This window comes from Lissotriton helveticus, chromosome 8 (genome assembly GCF_964261635.1).
Source record: "Lissotriton helveticus chromosome 8, aLisHel1.1, whole genome shotgun sequence".
NCBI lineage: Eukaryota > Metazoa > Chordata > Amphibia > Caudata > Salamandridae > Lissotriton > Lissotriton helveticus.
Window position 1 is genome coordinate 694953083 of NC_136069.1, and position 18668 is coordinate 694971750.

General features: G+C 49.1%; 1 protein-coding gene across 2 annotated transcripts; it reads left to right on the forward strand.

The window, feature by feature from the left end:
- Positions 1-1424: 1424 nt before the first annotated feature.
- On the forward strand, positions 1425-8956 carry SLITRK5 (SLIT and NTRK like family member 5). Of its 2 annotated transcripts, none has more exons than XM_078657500.1 (2): positions 1425-1624; positions 3696-8956. In XM_078657500.1, the coding sequence occupies exons 1-2, from the start codon at positions 1468-1470 to the stop codon at positions 6374-6376; spliced, it is 2838 nt and encodes a 945-aa protein (XP_078513626.1). In that variant the 5' UTR covers positions 1425-1467; the 3' UTR covers positions 6377-8956. The 2 variants fall into 2 exon arrangements, with proteins under 2 accessions (XP_078513626.1, XP_078513628.1); XM_078657502.1 differs by lacking the exon at positions 1425-1624 and adding an exon at positions 1779-2813.
- Positions 8957-18668: the final 9712 nt, after the last annotated feature.

The following is an 18668-nucleotide window of genomic DNA, read 5'->3' on the forward strand; positions in this document are numbered from 1 at the left end:
TGGCCATCATGTGGCTGTCTTGTTGGTCTAAGTCTGCCCCCGTGCATGCATCAGTGCAGCTTAGATGTGCATGGCTGCGGATCCGTGCGTGCTGAGATGTAATAGGCAAATGTGTGTATCCGTGTGCTTGTGTGTGAGGGAGGGAAAGAGAACGTTGGAGCTATGGACCGCATAGCTATTTATAGAGTATATGTCTGTGGGTGTTCGTGGGAGGGGATGGTCTGTGTGTGAGAGGGGTACACCGTAAGATGTTGGTCGTGGATGCTGCCTGTTTAGTGCATGCATGTGTGTGTTTGTGTATAGTAGTGTGTGTGCATATGCATGTATTCGTCAATGACTATGTCCAGTGTGGCTGGCATTGTGTGTGTGGTTAAAATTAACATGTTTAGTGTTTGTCAATGAAAGACTACTTCTTCACCGAAAGTGCGTGTGCCTGTCTCTTTTTATGCTTCATGATAAATGATGCACATGTGTGTGTGTTTGTGTGTGTGTGAGAGAGAGAGCGTGCTTGCCTTTGTCCCTTGTGTACAACTGATAATGTATATGTGTGCGCTTTCAAGCATTCCTTTTGGTAATATGCATTGTTGCACATGTGTGTCGGTCTTTAGTCTGCAAATAACGGTGCACTTGTGGGCTCGCGAATGGCATCTTCTAGTATGTGTCTTTGTGTATGTGTATATCCGAGCACTCCTATGCCAGATCTGTGTGTTTCTGCGAGCTCTAATGTCTCTGTGTCTTGAGCTTGTGATCCTTCCCGTGTTAGAGTGACTATGTGTTTCTCCATGTATGTGCCCGTCCATGAATGCCTCTGCCAAGTATGACGATCTGTGCATGCCTGTCAGTGGTGCGTGTGGGGCTGTGCACACCTGCTATATATGCACGTCCTCTGTGCATACCTGCTGCGTATGCATGTAGGCTGTGCATACCTGCTACGTATGCATGTAGGCTGTGCATACCTGCTACGTATGCATGTAGGCTGTGCATACCTGCTATATATGCATGAATTTTGTGCATACCTTGCTATGTAAGCATGTCGTTTTGTGTGGATACCTGCTATGTAAGCATGTAGGCTGTGTGTGCATCCCTGCATGCTAGGCATGTATGCTATCTACTAATGCCCGTGCCTGGAGTGAATGTCAGTGGGCGCCCCCTCCCCTCCAGGTCGTTCTGTCTTCCAGTGAGGGCATCCCATGAAAGTCACTCCGGCGCCTTCACTTGTGTGCTGCACATTGTGCATGGCAAGCGTGTGCACAGACAGCCTGGAGAATCAGCCCTGCCCGTCACGTTGTCAGTGAAAGAGGCAGTGTCTGCTGGCTGCGCTCCCCCTCCCTCCTCTGCATCTCTGTGCTTCTCTCTCTCTCTCGCTCTCTCAGGCTGCAGCCAGCTCTGCCTTCCGCCCTCCATCTCTGCCTGCCCGTCTCCCTGCTGGCTGGGGGTCCCTGGGAGCCGCGGGAGCTCCGTGTGCCTATGTGTGTGCGCGCCTGCCGCTGCTGCCCGGCGGTGCGAGCGGCCCTCCCGGAGCTGCGCCACCCGGCTCCCCACGGCCGTGCGCCCCCGGCCCCGAGGACAGCATGCAGGGCGGAGGGGCGCCGGCCACCCCCGGGCCCCGGAGCCCCCACACACAGTAAGTAGCACTGGGAGGCGGTGGGAAGGAGCGGCGCCTGCTTGGAGGGGAGGGGGCGGAGTGCTGCTCATTGTTGCTGTTTGGCTCTACGTGAAGTCATTGTGCGGGGTGGGATTGAGAGGAGGCTGCTGGGCGCCCGATGCAGTGCGGTAAAGACAGCTTCCAACTCTTGAGGAGGAAGGCGGATGTGACCTGAGCTAGCAATGCCTCCTCTGCAAAGGATATAACCCCGGGCGTGCTCGCCAGCGCAGGCTTAGCGCGCCCACCCCCCTCGAGGCTCCCTTTCTCATCCTTGTTTTTTTGGGTCTCCGTCTCCTGGGTCTCAAGACCCAGCCAGACGCCCACGCCATTCCTGAGCACGAGGGTCGAAGTTGGCTGGGGTCCGGAAGTTGAGGAGGAGTCCTGCCTTTTGGGAGAGGTAACCTCCGCCGGATGGATGGCTCGGCGCGCACGGAGGAGGGCTGCGGCACGGTTGACTTTACTGGGTGACGTTTAGCCACACTGCGTGGCAGGAATGTGGCGGGGTGCAGCCCCCTCTCTCGGCACGCAGCCTCAAGGAGAGGCGTCCCACCCCGCCTGGAGCCGCCGGGCTGCACTGCTGACGGCACAGCTTCTGGCCAGTGGCTAGTTAGAGTGGATTCTCGCCTTCCAACAGACGCATGCCGAGCTCTGCTTTCCTGCACGCACCGGACTTCTGGCATGAAGATCAAGGCCAATCGGAACTGTGGCAGCCGAGAATGCCCACCTGCTCGAACCGCACAGACTGAGAGCGGCTTTGTGCTCTGGAACAGACGCACCGCTGCATCAGGCTCACTCACAGCCTCGTGGCGCTTCATTTTGGAAGCCCCTAAAGAAGCAGGGACGCTCTGAGGGAGGATGAGGGGAAGACGGGCTCGCCTGGCGGAGAGGTGGATTTTGAGTCTGAGATCACTGACGTAAGTCGCTCCTGCTGGGCTGGTTTGGGGGGATTTCACGTCCCCGGGCAGGATGAAGCGCTCTGACGGCCATCGCTGATCATAGCAGGGAGCTCAGCAGCTCGGAGTGGAAGCCTTTTCGGAGCCGAGTTTTAGGCGCCACTTCCATGCACACAGAGGCATGGAGGGGGTTGGTGTGGGCCGTACGTGCCGCTGCTCGAAGAGACGTGTTTCTGGGACTGGGCACGGGGTGCCCACAGCTTGACATCTCGAGGGTGAGTATATGACCGGAGCCGAAACCAAGGCAGACGGGGGTGCTTTGCAGTCTGTGTGATTCTCGGTAAAAAGTATGTAGGCGGGGAGCGAAATAAATAGACGCAAATGAGCTAAAAAGATGCTGGGCTCGAAGCAGCAGGGCGATTGTGGCACAAATGTAGATCACAGGTACACACTACTCGTACGCTTCAAGGAAATATATGCACATGACACCTAACCCCTTGTAGGTTTCAGTCCCAGTCGTTCATAAAAATCGAACTGGTTTTAATGTTGTTACAGAAGGAACTGTGCTTGTTGCAGCGCGTGACATTTCTAGGGTTTGAAATCATCTGGTGATGAGGCGACGAGGGAGTGAGTGGGAGGCGAGCCTTCGTCCTGTCATTTTTAACTACCACGAAAAACGTATTAAAGTCCACCATCAGCCAAATAATGCGCAAGCGCCCCTCCTCCTGTTCACCTGGAGACCGCTGTTCTCGAGAGAGGTGCTGAAATGAGGGATGGGTTGGTTCTCAGCGCGGCAGTTAAGGTGGGAAATCCTGGGAAAATATGGTGCTCTCCCTTCCTCTTAAATTAGAACGGAGATAGCAGCCTGACAGCCATTTTATGTATATTTATTGATGAGTATGAAAATCTTAGCGCGGGGAAGAAGCTTCGAGCCGGTCCGGCGCCCATTGTCCTAGATTTTAGACAGCACCGGGTGACTAAATACCCATGCATTAATTCAAACAGGCACCCATGTTAGAAACTATATAAACGTGTTGTGCAAATTACTGTAGATACTGTGCAGAGAGGTCATGTGTATGCAGATGAATATCGCGACAATCGCGATGAGGCTTTGTTGTCGTTGCTGCTGGTGACATTCTGCTCTCTTCTCTCCGCAGGAGATAAAATGCACGTCTGCTGCTCCTCGGTGACTTTCGACCAGGACCTAAACAGAAAGATGCAGGTGTGGATGCTGCAGACTATCGCGATAGCCCTCACGTCGCTGGTCATCTCGTGGGCCGAGAGCCTGGAGTACTATGGGGAGGTTTGCGACAACGCCTGCCCGTGCGAGGAGAAGGACGGCGTGCTCACCGTGAGCTGTGAGAACCGAGGCATCATCGGGCTCTCGGAGGTCAGCCCGCCGCGGCACCCCCTCTACCACCTCCTCCTCTCGGGCAACCTGCTCAGCCGCCTCTACCCCAACGAGTTCCTCAACTACAGCGGGGCCAGCATCCTGCACCTGGGCAACAACGACATCCAGGAGATCGAGGCCGGGGCCTTCAACGGGCTGCAGGGCCTGCGCCGGCTGCACCTGAACAACAACAAGCTCGAGCTGCTGAGGGACGACACCTTCCAGGGCCTGGAGAGCCTGGAGTACCTGCAGGTGGACTACAACTACGTCAGCTCCATCGACGCCAACGCCTTCAGCCGCCTGCACTCGCTGCAGGTGCTCATCCTCAACGACAACCTGCTGTCCAGCCTGCCCCACAACCTCTTCCGCTTCGTGCCCCTCACCCACCTGGACCTGCGGGGCAACCGGCTGAAGCTGCTGCCCTACCCGGGCCTCCTGCAGCACATGGACAAGGTGGTGGAGCTGCAGCTGGTGGAGAACCCCTGGAACTGCTCGTGCGAGCTGATCGCCCTCAAGGACTGGCTGGACAGCATCTCCTACTCGGCCCTGGTGGGGGACGTGGTGTGCGAGACCCCCTTCCGGCTCCACGGGAGGGACCTGGACGAGGTGCCCAAGCAGGAGCTCTGCCCGCAGAGCCTGATCAGGGACTACGAGATGAAGCCCCAGGCCCCGCGGAGCACCACGGGATATTTCCACACCACCCCGGCCTCCGTCAACTCCGCGGTGACCTCTTCATCGGCGGCCAACCGGTCCCCTCCGAGGTCCCCCAAGGGCACCCGCCAACCCAACAAGCCCCGGGTGCGGCCCACCAGCCGGCTCCCCTCCAAAGACCCGGGCTTCAGCATCTACGGCCCGAGCATCGCCTACCAGACCAAATCCCCGGTGCCAGTGGACTGCCCCACGGCCTGCACGTGCAACCTGCAGATCTCCGACCTGGGCCTCAACGTGAACTGCCAGGAGCGCAAGCTGGACAGCATCGGGGACCTGCAGCCCAAACCCTACAACCCCAAGAAAATGTACCTGACCGAGAACTACATCACCAGCGTGCGCAGGGCCGACTTCGACGAGGCCACCGGGCTGGACCTGCTGCACCTGGGCAACAACCGCATCTCCTACATCCAGGAGAGGGCCTTCGCCGACCTCACCAACCTGCGCCGGCTCTACCTGAACGGGAACCTGATCGAGAGGCTGAGCCCGGAGCTCTTCTACGGCCTGCAGAACCTGCAGTACCTCTTCCTGCAGTCCAACGTCATCAGGGTGATCGAACCCCGCACCTTCGACTCCCTGGCCAGCCTGCAGCTGCTGTTCCTCAACAACAACCTCCTGAGGACTTTACCCAGCAAGATCTTCTCCGAGGTGAACCTGTCCCGGCTCAGCCTGCGGAGCAACCACTTCTCCTCGCTGCCCGTCAGCGGGGTGCTGGACCAGCTGCGGGCGCTGGTGCAGATCGACCTGCACGAAAACCCGTGGGACTGCACCTGCGACGCCGTGGGCATGAAGCTGTGGCTGGAGCAGCTGAACGCGGGCGTGCTGGTGGAGGACGTCCTGTGCAAGACGCCAAATAAATACAGCGGGCAAGACATGCGGGCAGTGGGCGCCGAGCTGCTCTGCCCGCTCCCCAAGGCGCCCGCAGCCACCCCGACCCCCTCAGCTGCCGAGCAGGCCTCGGAGCGCACCACCACGCTGGTGTCGTCCTTCACCATCAACCCCGGCGCCAGCTCGGTGCCCCTGTCCGTGCTGATCCTCAGCCTGCTGCTGGTGTTCATCATGTCCGTCTTCGTGGCGGCCGGCCTCTTCGTGCTGGTCATGAAGCGGCGCAAGAAGAGCCAGGGCGAGCCGGCCAGCGCCAACAACTCGGACGTCAGCTCCTTCAACATGCAGTACAGCGTGTACAGCAACAGGCCGCTGCCCAAGGTCAAGACCCCCGCCGGGCACGTCTACGAGTACATCCCGCACCCCCTGGGCCACATGTGCAAGAACCCCATCTACCGCTCCCGGGAGGGCCCCACCACCGAGGACTACAAGGACCTGCACGAACTCAAGGGCGGCTACAGCAACCACCTGGAAGAGGAGCGTGAGGGCGGCAGCAGCGCCGCCCGCAGCACCGGCTACAGCGTCAGCACCATCGAGCCGCGCGAGGAGCGCCCCCAGGCGGACGCCGAGCGCTTCTACCGGGGCATCCTGGAGCCAGACAAGCCGCCGCCCCCGGGCAACAGCACGGACTACAAGTTCATCAGTCCGGCGCCCTTCACCTACACGCCCAGCTACGAGGTGAAGCGCCCGTTCCTGCACCCGGAGCGGATCCGGGAGACGGTGCTTTACAGCGGACCTGGCCCGGTCTATGTGGAGCCCAGCCGCAGCGAGTACCTGGAACTCAAGGCTAAGCTCAACGTGGAGCCGGACTACTTGGAGGTGCTCGAAAAACATACGACATTTAGCCAGTTCTGAAAAACACTTGAAATAATTTATATTAAAAAAAAAACAGAAAACCACAGAAAAATGAAAATCCTTGCTGATTTTTTTATGGTTTTATTTTTTGTTTTGTTATTTGAAACGTTAGGTTGACGAAGTGCCTTGGCACATGAATTACAGCTTTCTGCGGAAGATACTGGAAGGGGGTGCGATGTTCTCTCTTTTTGAGGAGAGGTTGTGGAGTGCAGGCCGGAGGATCACGGTGGTGAGGCCTGCTTCTGCAGGACATGGCCGGTCCCTCGACTGGCGGTCCAAGGCCGGTGCAACAGGTCAAAGAGGAGGTCAAAGGCCAGCACTCCCCTCAAGCCTTCTGTCTTGCAGAGCTCAGCACCCCACCCCTGCTTTTCACCTCGGGGGGCTCCCTCTTTTTTCTGGAGGGACGATTTCTTATGTGCTTTGGACCTCTGAAATGGAAACTGTGGTGCGCTCTAAACTGGGTCACATCACAGGGTGCAGACATGTGTGACCCATAACCGGTTAGTCAAAAATAACTTATTGATGAGAGATAACATATTTTATTGTAGCACCTATTTTTATATGCGTGTAGGTCCCCCATTTCCCTCTTTTAGTCCGTGGTTTTGCTCAGAGGTGTTGCACTACATTTAAGGGGCTTTATTTCCAAAGCTGAAGTGATAATTGTTCTTTTACATTCACTATAAATTATCAGTAATAATGACCAAAATCAGAAAGACAATCCAGGACAAGTAATCCGGCCAGGGTACCATAAAGTTGCATTGCTCTTTCGTAGGGGTATGTTTTTTTGGGGTGTTTGGTGAGGGGGCCAGGTAAGGGGGCAAGAGGGAACTGTAGATTCCAGCAAAATAAGGTGCTTCTTTTCATTAGCTGCAAAAGAACGTGCTTCTTTTTATTAGCTACACCAATTCTGTTGGACTGGCCAGCACCTGATCGCTCCAGTCATTTTTAATTGCACTTACACTGATTCTTTTGCAACCCCCCCCCCCAACCCCCACACCGGCATAAGTGAGGATCTGTAGAAATGTCTACACTGTGCAATGTTAGAGAAACACTGCACCTGGCAGAGATAGAGCCTATACGGTTATTACATTGGCGACCCAGATGTCGAAAACATGATTTTTTGTATTAGTCATCAGACTATTAATTCCATTTCGCCAACGTGAAGGAACTAAGCTGTCACTATCTAAAAATGCAAACTTGTGTTTGGCTTGTTTGAGGTTCGCTTGCAAATTTCTCCATTACTAGTGAAATGGGAGCACTACCAATGCACCAAACAGGTGTGTTATTTTTTTAGATGTACGCGTTGCAGCACTTTAATTCACACTGACAACCGTGCAAATGGCAAAAATTATTATCTGCACTGACACGCGGTTCAGGGAAGACAAGCTATAAGGTTAAGACACACGTTGCCCCTAGCAGTTGTGCTCGTCTGTTTCCTTTTTCGTTTCCATTTTCAGTTTTGTATTCACTTTGGCACCACGGCACAGTCAGCGAAGACATTGCACGCATGTCATGCTGCTCATTTGACTTTACCCAGGCTATTCCATTTTTTGGGACACAGTTCCAAGATTCCAAGTAGGAGCCCCCTCTCTCGAAATAAACCGATAAGAAAAAAAAACAGAAGACAAGATAAAAGTGGACCTGTTGCAGAGGGCTCATTCATCAGAGGAACAGTGAGCAGGAAGGTAGTTTTCTTAATATATAAAACTATTTATGTATCCAGAACTTTAAGGCATTTTGGAAACTCATTTGTAGTTCCTTTCTCTACTTTTTTATACTTAGCATTGTGAGGTCAGCCCATATATGCAATGCCCTACTTAATATACGGTACTCGACTCTTCCGTGAAGATCTACTCGTTTGTGTATTGTGCATTTCTTACCCTGTCTTTGATGAATGGCCTCGGTGGGGGTACGCAAAGGTCACAAAATGTATTCTACCCCATAGACATTAGCCATTGGCGGCACGGCCCCCCCACTGTCACTCACTTTATGGAAGTGAAAAGGCGTGCGACGCGCTCTGCACAGTAGCCCATCTTTTTAATAAGCTTTTTTTTTTGTTCTCATCAGCTCGTGCCAGCTCCTCACACTCCCGCAATGTCCCTGATACAAAGGAGCTTTACATCTTAGGACACCATCAGGTTCAGTTTTCCGTTCTTTTCATGCAGTCTCCATTGCTGATGCTTCTGAAAAGTGCAGTCAGGCACACACACGGCTAACCGGATACCCAGGCGATAGGATGCCCTGCTACTGGGGGGTGAGGAAACTGGGTAACATTGACTGGTTGTGGGTCTGTATACTAAACAAAGGATAAGAAAGTGCACATTATATGTAAACTGTGTTCAAATGACCATTTATTTTGAAATATATTTATTTGACACTATCCAAAAAAAACTTGCTATTAAAATGTAGTTCGGTTCACAAAGCAGATGTTTCAAATCATGGTTTGTTGATAAAGGAAAAATCACTTTTAAAATACCTGGTTTCTATGTTTGAATTTCTACGTGTGGCCTCGGTGGCTGTGACAGAGCTGATGTATGTAAATGTTTGGTGAAGGAGGAATACGGGAAATAAAAATCTTCTCCTGGCGATTTAAATGACAGTAATGAAACGTGTTTAATCTTTCCAGCACTCCCGAAAAAATGGCTCTAATGAAACCGACCTCCCATTTGGTTGCCCTTCTCAAAAATATATGCATCGCCATTAGCCAATCACAAAGCGTGGGGCGCCGGAGAAGACAAAATGGTGTCCAGTGAAGTATCTAAAATGACAGGATTACTCGAGTGGCTTACTGAATACTGATGGCAGGAGGTGTGATAATATGCTGCCCTCCCATCACCCTCTGCTTCTAGGTTCTGCGCGCGATTGCTCACGTATGATGTTTGTCTTGGCAGGGTGACCACATTTTAACAGTCGCAGTGCGTGTTTTACAGTGCACAAGCGTGCCCTTGTATCTGAGTGTGTGGCACCAACTTCCTTTAAATGGCCTCGCTGCCGTTTTTAAGCTGTTGCTTAGGTTTCCTCGTGCGCTTGATTGGTTCAGTGCTTGTGTGCAGACGCTGAGCGCCGATGGTACTGCAGTGTGTCGTCTCCTCGCAAGGTTGCATTGATTTTTCACCTATCTCCTGCCCTGGTCTGTTTGTACACATGTTCGTGTGTTAATTGCGCGCGTGGAAATGTTCCCACCAGCGGCTTCCGTTCAAAGGCCTGCCCGCCGGGCAATTAGTAAATGCGCATTGACTAACTGCGCAGGCCCATGCGGAAGCGTTTATATGCAACTGTACGGTGTGGCTACGCAGTGTAGATGGGCACAGTCTCCAGCAGCGGGTTCGGTGGTTCCCCCCTCCTTTCTCTGCCCACAAGCACAACAGCCGAGCCCACAGGACGATGCAGGCACCTGGCGCTCAGCCACTACTTAACAAGTGTACAGACAGGGCCGTAACTCGTTTAGGGCCCGCCAGGCGCTCCCACAAGTGTTCAGCCAGGATTCAATATTACATGACGTGACAAGCAGAAATCCGGGTGCCCTGCACGCTGTTAATTGGGGGTTTCGGTATTCTTTACCTTGGGCCATTTTTATTATTCTTTCTGAAAGATGGAGGCTTTTTTAAGTGGAACCAGCAGACGATATCTTGAATACAGAGCTTGGAGTACAGTGGCAAATGAGGCCTCGCAGGGGTCCGGGCAGTGTGATTCCTCTGATGTGCATGTATTTCGGTGTCATTTATGGGTGTACGTGTGCTTGCTGTTGTTTCTGCTCCTATGCACGACTGAGTGTGCGTCTCAGTGGTGTTACCGGTTTGTCTGCTAATGTGTTTCGTATGTGTGTGTTCCTATCTGTTTCTGTGTCTGTGAGTGCTTCTATGAAGGTGTGTCTGAAGCCGCTGCATGTCTCAGTGTGTGCTTCTGTGTGTGTGTGTGTGTATCTATCTCTGTATTGCTAGGTTTCTGTTTGGGGTTCTGTTTTGGTTGTTCGTGTGTTAGGGAGATTCAAAGGTATTAAGTGAAGTATTAGCCACTACACAGCAGCAAGATTTTAGTTTTTTTGTTAAACATGTCGACTACGGGAGGCTAGCGCTAATTCAAAGGAGGCAGCTGTGCCAGATTTTCAAATGATTCACCTTTAAATTCATTTGAGTGCGTTCACCCGCGTGGGTGTCTCGAAATCTGCAATGACTGCTGTCAGAGTTTGACACCCCTGAGCCCATACATTTTTGTTTTTAGTACCACCACTTCTAGTGCAGTGCCAAAGGGATGGGATGTTACACATTAACACAGACTCAGAAGCTTATTTACAAGTCAGTTTCACAGCTGGTGTGTCACTTTGTTTGAGGCACCAGTGGTGCAGAGTGCTGACCCATATCTACGAAGTCACGCAAAGCCGCTTTGCGTGACTTTTCATGGCCTGGTAGATATGGAATAAGTCAGAGCAGTGCAAGTCGCAGTGTTTCCTTACTGTTAGTCAAGGAGGAGTTCCATGGGCATTGCGGTGGGTGTTCCTATGCAACACCCATGGAATGTGTCAAAAGCCTACGCCTCCCCAGGGGAGGTGAAACAAGTCGAAAAAACTTTATTTCTCAGAATTTTTTCCTCTTTCTATGTGTGCTGCAAAATGCAGTAGGAAGTTGAAGTGGGAAAACACCTCCATAGATTGTTTTTGTGCAGGAAGTGTTCCCTATGGCATCTGGTGCGTGGTCATGGCAGAGCTCAGACTTCATGATGTACCGCCCTGGTAGAGCTTGCATGTCTCAACACCTCAGCACAATTGTTCTGCATGGTGCAAGTCAAGTCCCGATAGGGGGTGGATTTGTGACCATTTGTGGTCATTCTTATACATGTTCATTGGTTATGTAGTTATAAAACAGAACCTAGGTCTGTCGTCATAGAAACCAGTAATAGAGGCTTCATTTTCTACTGTAAGATTTGTTTTGTAACCCATGGTCACAGTCCCTGGACTGGCATTGAATCAATTAGGATTTGATTAACAGTCGGTTTGTTGTCGCAGAATGTGTTCTGCATGTGCACCGATTTCGATTCATGATTCTGCTGTGACAATTTTCAAAGTGGATTACTTGTGAAATGTGCCACACATGCAACTGGACACTCTGTAGTCATTTTAGCATCTGCACTTTCTTTTTTTATCTGTAAATTGATTGCTGATGGCTAAAGGGAGTTGCAGCAAACCGTTATTTCAAATCTTGGGACTCGGCGAACCAATATTTATTTGCTCTGGTCCGTAATATATGCTCTCATTACTTATCCTCAATAATTTTTATTGTTGCATATGTAATGGTGTGATTTTACTGTTCCACCCCTTCTCCCATCCATCTTCTATCGACCACTCACCCTTTGCATTTACATATGTATTGCACACTGAGAAGAGGCGTGGCAACAATTTCTTCAATCCACCTTTCTGTTTTCCCATTGTGAGCCATGAGGGTACTTGCTTGCAAAAGCTACACTTTCCTTGGTATAACTCCCACTTGCAGATCAGCAGGGTTGTTTTTGTGCAAGAAGGGACACATCCCTGCACTAAAACAATCCATGGAGTCTTTTTCTTCTATGTGTGCTGCAGAAGGGTAATAAAAGATTGGAACAACTTTAATATTCTCTAGTCATGTATCACAGTTTGAATAAAGCTCCTTAATGTCAATAATAGCTCATTAAGCTATATCACAAGGATTGCAACTTGTGAACTGCAAGCAGCATGCATGTCTCAGCAAAGAAAGCAGTAACCCACTGAGCTATCTACATAAAATATTCATTTTGACTGGGATGACCTTTGCAGCAGACACACGAATCCTCTATTCTACTTTATGATGCATCAAACCTTTCTTTAAACTGCACAGAGATATCTCCAGCAAGTGCAATAACCACCAGGTGTCTAACTGCTCTTATATCATGAAATACACAGTGAAGACATTTTTCTCTGCAACAGGTTTCTAAGCCCCTGAAGATATTGAAAAACACATCCTGTTTGTGACCATTTAAGGAAGCCAGAACAGACTCACTATCACATTTGTCATTGTTTCTGATTCCTTTGAGGCAGACTTTTAAGGAATGGAATGTAGTAGTGGACTGTCAGAACAAGCTCCTTACAACTCCTCCCCTCTTTCTACTGCCACCCCATTAGGCAGTAGCGGTCTGCAGTAGGTGTTTCTGTAGGGCGGTGACGTGGGCAGGGGGAGGGGCAGGGTGGGGGGAAGTAATGTATGGATTACGGAATTTTACAGGTAAGTAAACATTTAAAAAATAAAACGAATTTCGTTGCGCGCATTGCATCACATTTGGTGATGCAGTGCGCGCAACAAAATTCGTTTTATTTATTTAAATGTTTACTTACCTGTAAAACTCCGTAATCCATACATTACTACCCCCAACCTGCCCCTCCCCCTGCCCACGTCACCGCCCTACAGAAACACCTACTGCCAACCGCTACTGCCATTAGACCCAATTTATGGGATTCAGGAGTAAAGATTTTTCATCCCCAGCACTGTCCGCAGAGTAGTTCAGAATGATAAGTTAATCAATTATTTCCTCTCCTTGGAGGGCTAGAATGGATTGTCTTGCCGGGGCTAGAACCATCCACAAACGTAGATGCACTTACCAAAATGGAAGACCACAAAAGCCTATCCCTATACAGACCCTCCAGGATATTGCGCCATAGATTTCCACATTTAGTGGCACAAAAATGGAAATTTAGCGGCACAAAAAAAGAAATTTAGCAGCAATATTGCACCACTTTATTGTACTAATAATCATTCATTTTCAGCCTTAAATCAATGTACACTGATTTAGCAGAGTATTCCACTGTGAAATAGGCATGTTTAAAGTGTCTACACAGCGAGACTGCCCCCATCTGTGCTGTTCCTAATGCAGCAAAACACCCGGGGTGCTGCAAAAGGTAAAAGGAACATACTTCAGAGTGCTATTAGTGCATCATATGACAACGCTGTTGTTAAGGTGCAACCCGGTGACTAAAGGCGATGTAGCACATGTCCTGTTTACCTGAGTCCAGGCACCATCACCCCCCTTGAGACCCACCATTATGCCTTTAGGTTGAGTAAAGCTGAGGTATGTGGTGACCGGTATTCGGGCAGTGGGAGTGGGCGGCTGGGCTGTCTTGTTTGGCTGAGAACATTAAGCACTACAAGTACCAGAATGCTTTTGGAGGCTAGCCGCTGTGCCACATAAAGTGCCAGTGCGCCTTGAAACATGCTGCCTGATTCTAAAACACTAATATGAGCTGTTGTCGCTGTATTTTTCCACCTCTACAGCAGTGAAAGGGGCCCTTTCCCCTGCTTCCGCAAAGGCTCACGGCATCTTTTCGCACTACTGTTTGCACACCTGTATTGAGTGGCAACAGTGAAAATCGGAACCGATTTTAATGGCCAGAAAAAACAACCGGTAATATCGCTTATGCAGTTTAACCCCTGTTGAATCTCCTACGGCACACAGGGATTTTGGATTACCCCCGCCAGCCCCCCCTCAAAAAAAGCCTGAGCTGCACCAGAGACCCTCCTCACCACACACCCACAACCCCACATTTCTATTTACACGGAAGGCGTCAAACCCTGCAGAATGAGAGATTACATGTAGATGTGTGCTCAGTAAACCTGTGTCCACGATATTGTTATTCCCCATTCTGTGCCATTTTGCTGTTGTTTCTGCTCCTGTGCACGCCTGAGGGTGCGTCTCAGTGGTGTTACGTATTAGTCTGTTACTATGTTTTGTGTGTGTGTGTTCCTATCTGTATCTCTGTGTGCAAGTACTTCTATGAACGTGTGTCTGAAGCCGTTGCATGTCTCAGTGAGTGCTTCTGTGTGTTGTCTGTGTATGTCTGTTTGCTACGTTTCTGTTTGGGGTTCTGTTTTGTTTGTTTGTGTGTTAGGGAGATTCAAAGGTATTAAGTGAAGTATAAGCCACTACAAAGCAGCAAGCTTTTTGTTTTTTTGTTAAACATGTCTGCTACGAGAGGCTAGCGCTTATTCAAAGGAGGCAGCTTAGTGCTAGATTTTCAAATGATTCACCTTTAAATTCAACTTAGTGCGTTCACCGGCATAGGTGTCTCAAAAATCTGCAATGACTGCTGTCAGAGTTCGACACCCCTGAGCCCATACATTTTTGTTTGTAGTACCACCACTTCTTGTGCAGTGCCAAAGGGATGGGATGTTACACATTAACACAGACTCAGAAGCTTATTTACAAGTCAGTTTCACAGCTGGTGTGTCACTTTGTTTTAGGCACCAGTGGTGCAGAGTGCTGACCCATATCCACCAAGTCACGCAAAGCCACTTTGCGAGACTTTTCATGGCCTGGTAGATATGGAATAAGTCAGAGCAGTGCAAGTCGCAGTGTTTCCTTAATATTAGTCAAGGAGGCGTTCCATGGGCATTGCGGTGGGTGTTCCCATGCAACACCCATGGATTTTGAAGCATTTCCAGTATTTCAAGGACTAGTAAACTTGGGAATGTGTCAAAAGCCTACTCCTCCCCAGGGGAGGTGAAACAAGTAGAAATAACTTTATTTCTCAGATTTTTTTCCTCTTTCTATGTGTGCTGCAAAATGCAGTAGGAAGGTGAAGTAGGAAAAAACCTCCATAGATTGTTTTTGCGCAGGAATGGGTCCCTATGGCATCTGGTGCGTGGTCATGGCAGAGCTCAGACTTCATGATGTACCGCCCTGGTAGAGCTTGCATGTCTCAACACCTCGGCACAATTGTTCTGCATGGTGCAAGTCAAGTCCCGATAGGGGGTGAATTTGTGACTGCGGTGGTCATTCCTATACATGCTCATTGTATATGTAGTTATAAAACAGAACCTAGGTCTGTCGTCATAGAAACCAGTAGTAGAGGCTTCATTTTATACTGTAAGATTTGTTTTGTAACCCATGGTCACAGTCCCTGGACTGGCATTGAATCAATTAGGATTTGATTAACAGTGGGTTTGTTGTCGCAGAATGTGTTCTGCATGTGCACCGATTTCGAATCATGATTCTGCAGTGACGATTTTCAAAGTGGATTACTTGTGAAATGTGCCACACATGCAACGGGACACTCTGTAGTCATTTTAGCATGTGCACTTTCTTTTTTTGATCTGTAAATTTATTGCTGATGGCCAAGGGGAGTTGCAGCAAACCGTTATTTCAAATCTTGGGACTCGGCAAACCAATATTTATTTGCTCTGGTCCGTAATATATGCTCTCATTACTTATCCTCAATAATTTTTATTGTTGCATATGTAATGGTGTGATTTTACTGTTCCACCCCTTCTCCCATCCAACTTCTATCGACCAATCACACTTTGCATTTACATATGTATTGCACACTGAGAAGAGGCGTGGCAACAATTTCTTCAATCCACCTTTCTGTTTTCCCATTGTGAGCCATGAGGGTACATGCTTGCAAAAGCTACACTTTCCTTGATATAACTCCCACTTGCAGATCAGCAGGATTGTTTTTGTGCAAGATGGGACACCTTCCTGCTCTAAAACAATCCATGGAGTCTTTTTCTTCTATGTGTGCTGCAGAAGGGTAATAAAAGATTGGTCAACTTTAATATTCTCTAGTCATGTATCACAGTTTGAATAAAGCTCCTTAATGTCAATAATAGCTCATTAAGCTATATCGCAAGGATTGCAACTTGTGAACTGCAAGCAGCATGCATGTCTCAGCAAAGAAAGCAGCAACCCACTGAGCTATGTGCATAAAATATTAATTTTGACTGGGATGACCTTTGCAGCAGACACACGAATCCTCTATTCATCTTTATGATGCATCAGACCTTTCACTAAACTGCACAGAGATATCTCCAGCAAGTGCAATAACCACCAGGTGTCTAACTGCTCTTATATCATGAAATACACAGTGAAGACATGTTTCTCTGCATCAGTTTACTAAACCCGGTAGATACTTGAACTTGAACTATATTGAAAAACGCATCCTGTTTGTGACCATTTAAAGAAGCCAGAACAGACTCACTATCACATTTGTCATTGTTTCTGATTCCATTGAGGCAGACTTTTAAGGAAAGAAATGAAGAAGTGGACTGTCAGAACAAGCTACTTACAACTCCTCCCCTCTTTCTACTGCCACCCCATTAGGCCCAATTTATGGGATACAGGAGTAAAGATTTTCCATCCCCAGCACTGTCCGCAGAGTAGTTCAGAATGATAAGTTAATCAATTATTTCCTCTCTTTGGAGGGCTAGAATGGATTGTCTTGCCGGGCTGGAACCATCCACAAACGTAGATGCACTTACCAAAATGGAAGACCACAAAAGCCTATCCCTATACAGACCCCCCAGGATATTGTGCCATAGATTTCCACATTTAGCGGCACAAAAACAGAAATTTAGCAGCAATATTGCGCCACTTTATTGTACTAATAATCATTCATTTTCAGCCTTAAATCAATGTACACTGATTTAGCAGAGTATTCCACTGTGAAATAGGCATGTTTAAAGTGTCTATACAGCGAGACTGCCCCCATCTGTGCTGTTCCTAATGTAGCAAAACACCCGGGATGCTGCAAAAGCTAAAAGGAACATACTTCAGAGTGCTATTAGTGCATCATATGACAACGCTGTTGTTAAGGCGCAACCCGGTGACTAAAGGCGATGTAGCACATGTTCTGTTCACCTGAGTCCAGGCACCATCACCCCCCCTTTAGACCCACTTATATGCCTTTAGGTTGAGTAAAGCTGAGGTATGTGGTGATCGGTATTCGGGCAGTGGGAGTGGGCGGCTGGGCTGTCTTGTTTGGCTGAGAACATTAAGCACTACAAGTACCAGAATGCTTTTGGAGGCTAGCTGCTGTGCCACATAAAGTGCCAGTGCGCCTTGAAGCACGCTGCCTGATTCTGAAACACTAATATGAGCTGTTGTCGCTGTATTTTTCCACCTCTACAGCAGTGGAAGGGGACTTTACCCTGCTTCCGCAAAGGCTCACGGCATCTTTTCTACACTACTGTTTGCACACCTGTATTGAGTGGCAACAGTGAAAATCAGAACCGATTTTAATGGGCAGAAAAAACAATGGTAATATCGCTTATGCTGTTTAACCCCTGTCGAACCTACTACGGCACGCAGAAATTTTGGATGAGCCCTACCCCCTCAAGAAAAGCCTGAGCTGCACCAGAGACCCTCCCCACCACACACCCACAACCCCACATTGTTATTTACCCGGAAGGCGTCAAGTGCTGCAGAATGAGGGATTACATGCAGATGTGTGCTCAGTAAACCTGTGTCCACGCTATTGTTATTCCCTATTCTGTGTCATTTTGCTATTGTTTCTGCTCCTGTGCACGCCTGAGGGTCTGTCTCAGTGGTGTTACTTGTTAGTCTGTTACTGTGTTTTGTATGTGTGTGTTCCTATCTGTGTCTCTGTGAGTAAGTGCTTCTATGAACGTGTGTTCTCAGTGCATGTCTCAGTGTGTGCTTCTGTGTGTTGTCTGTGTATCTCTGTTTGCTAGGTTTCTGTTTGGGGTTCTGTTTTGTTTGTTCGTGTGTTAGGGAGATTCAAAGGTATTAAGTGAAGTATAAGCCACTGCAAAGCAGCAACCTTTTTGTTTTTTTGTTAAACATGTCTACTCTGGGAGGCTAGCGCTTATTCAAAGGAGGCAGCTTAGTGCCATATTTTCAAATGATTCACCTTTAAATTCATTTGAGTGCGTTCACCCACGTGGGTGTCTCGAAAATCTGCAATGACTGCTGTCATAGTTCGACACCCCTGAGCCCATACATTTTTGTTTTTAGTACCACCACTTCTTGTGCAGTGCCAAAGGGATGGGATGTTATACATTAACACAGACTCAGAAGCTTATTTACAAGTCAGTTTCACAGCTGGTGTGTCACTTTGTTTGAGGCACCAGTGGTGCAGAGTGCTGACCCATACCTACGATGTCACACAAAGCCACTTTGCGTGACTTTTCATGGCCTGGTAGATATGGAATAAGTCAGAGCAGTGCAAGTCGCAGTGTTTCCTTACTGTTAGTCAAGGAGGAGTTCCATGGGCATTGCGGTGGGTGTTCCCATGCAACACCCATGGATTTTGAAGCATTTCCAGTTTTTCAAGGACTAGTAAACTTGGGAATGTGTCAAAAGCCTACGCCTCCCCAGGGGAGACGAAACAATTTCTCAGATTTTTTTCCTCTTTCTATGTGTGCTGCAAAATGGAGTAGGAAGTTGAAGTAGGAAAAAACCTCCATAGACTGTTTTTGAGCAGGAAGTGTTCCCTATGGCATCTGGTGCGTGGTCATGGCAGAGCTCAGACGTCATGATGTAACGCCCTGGTAGA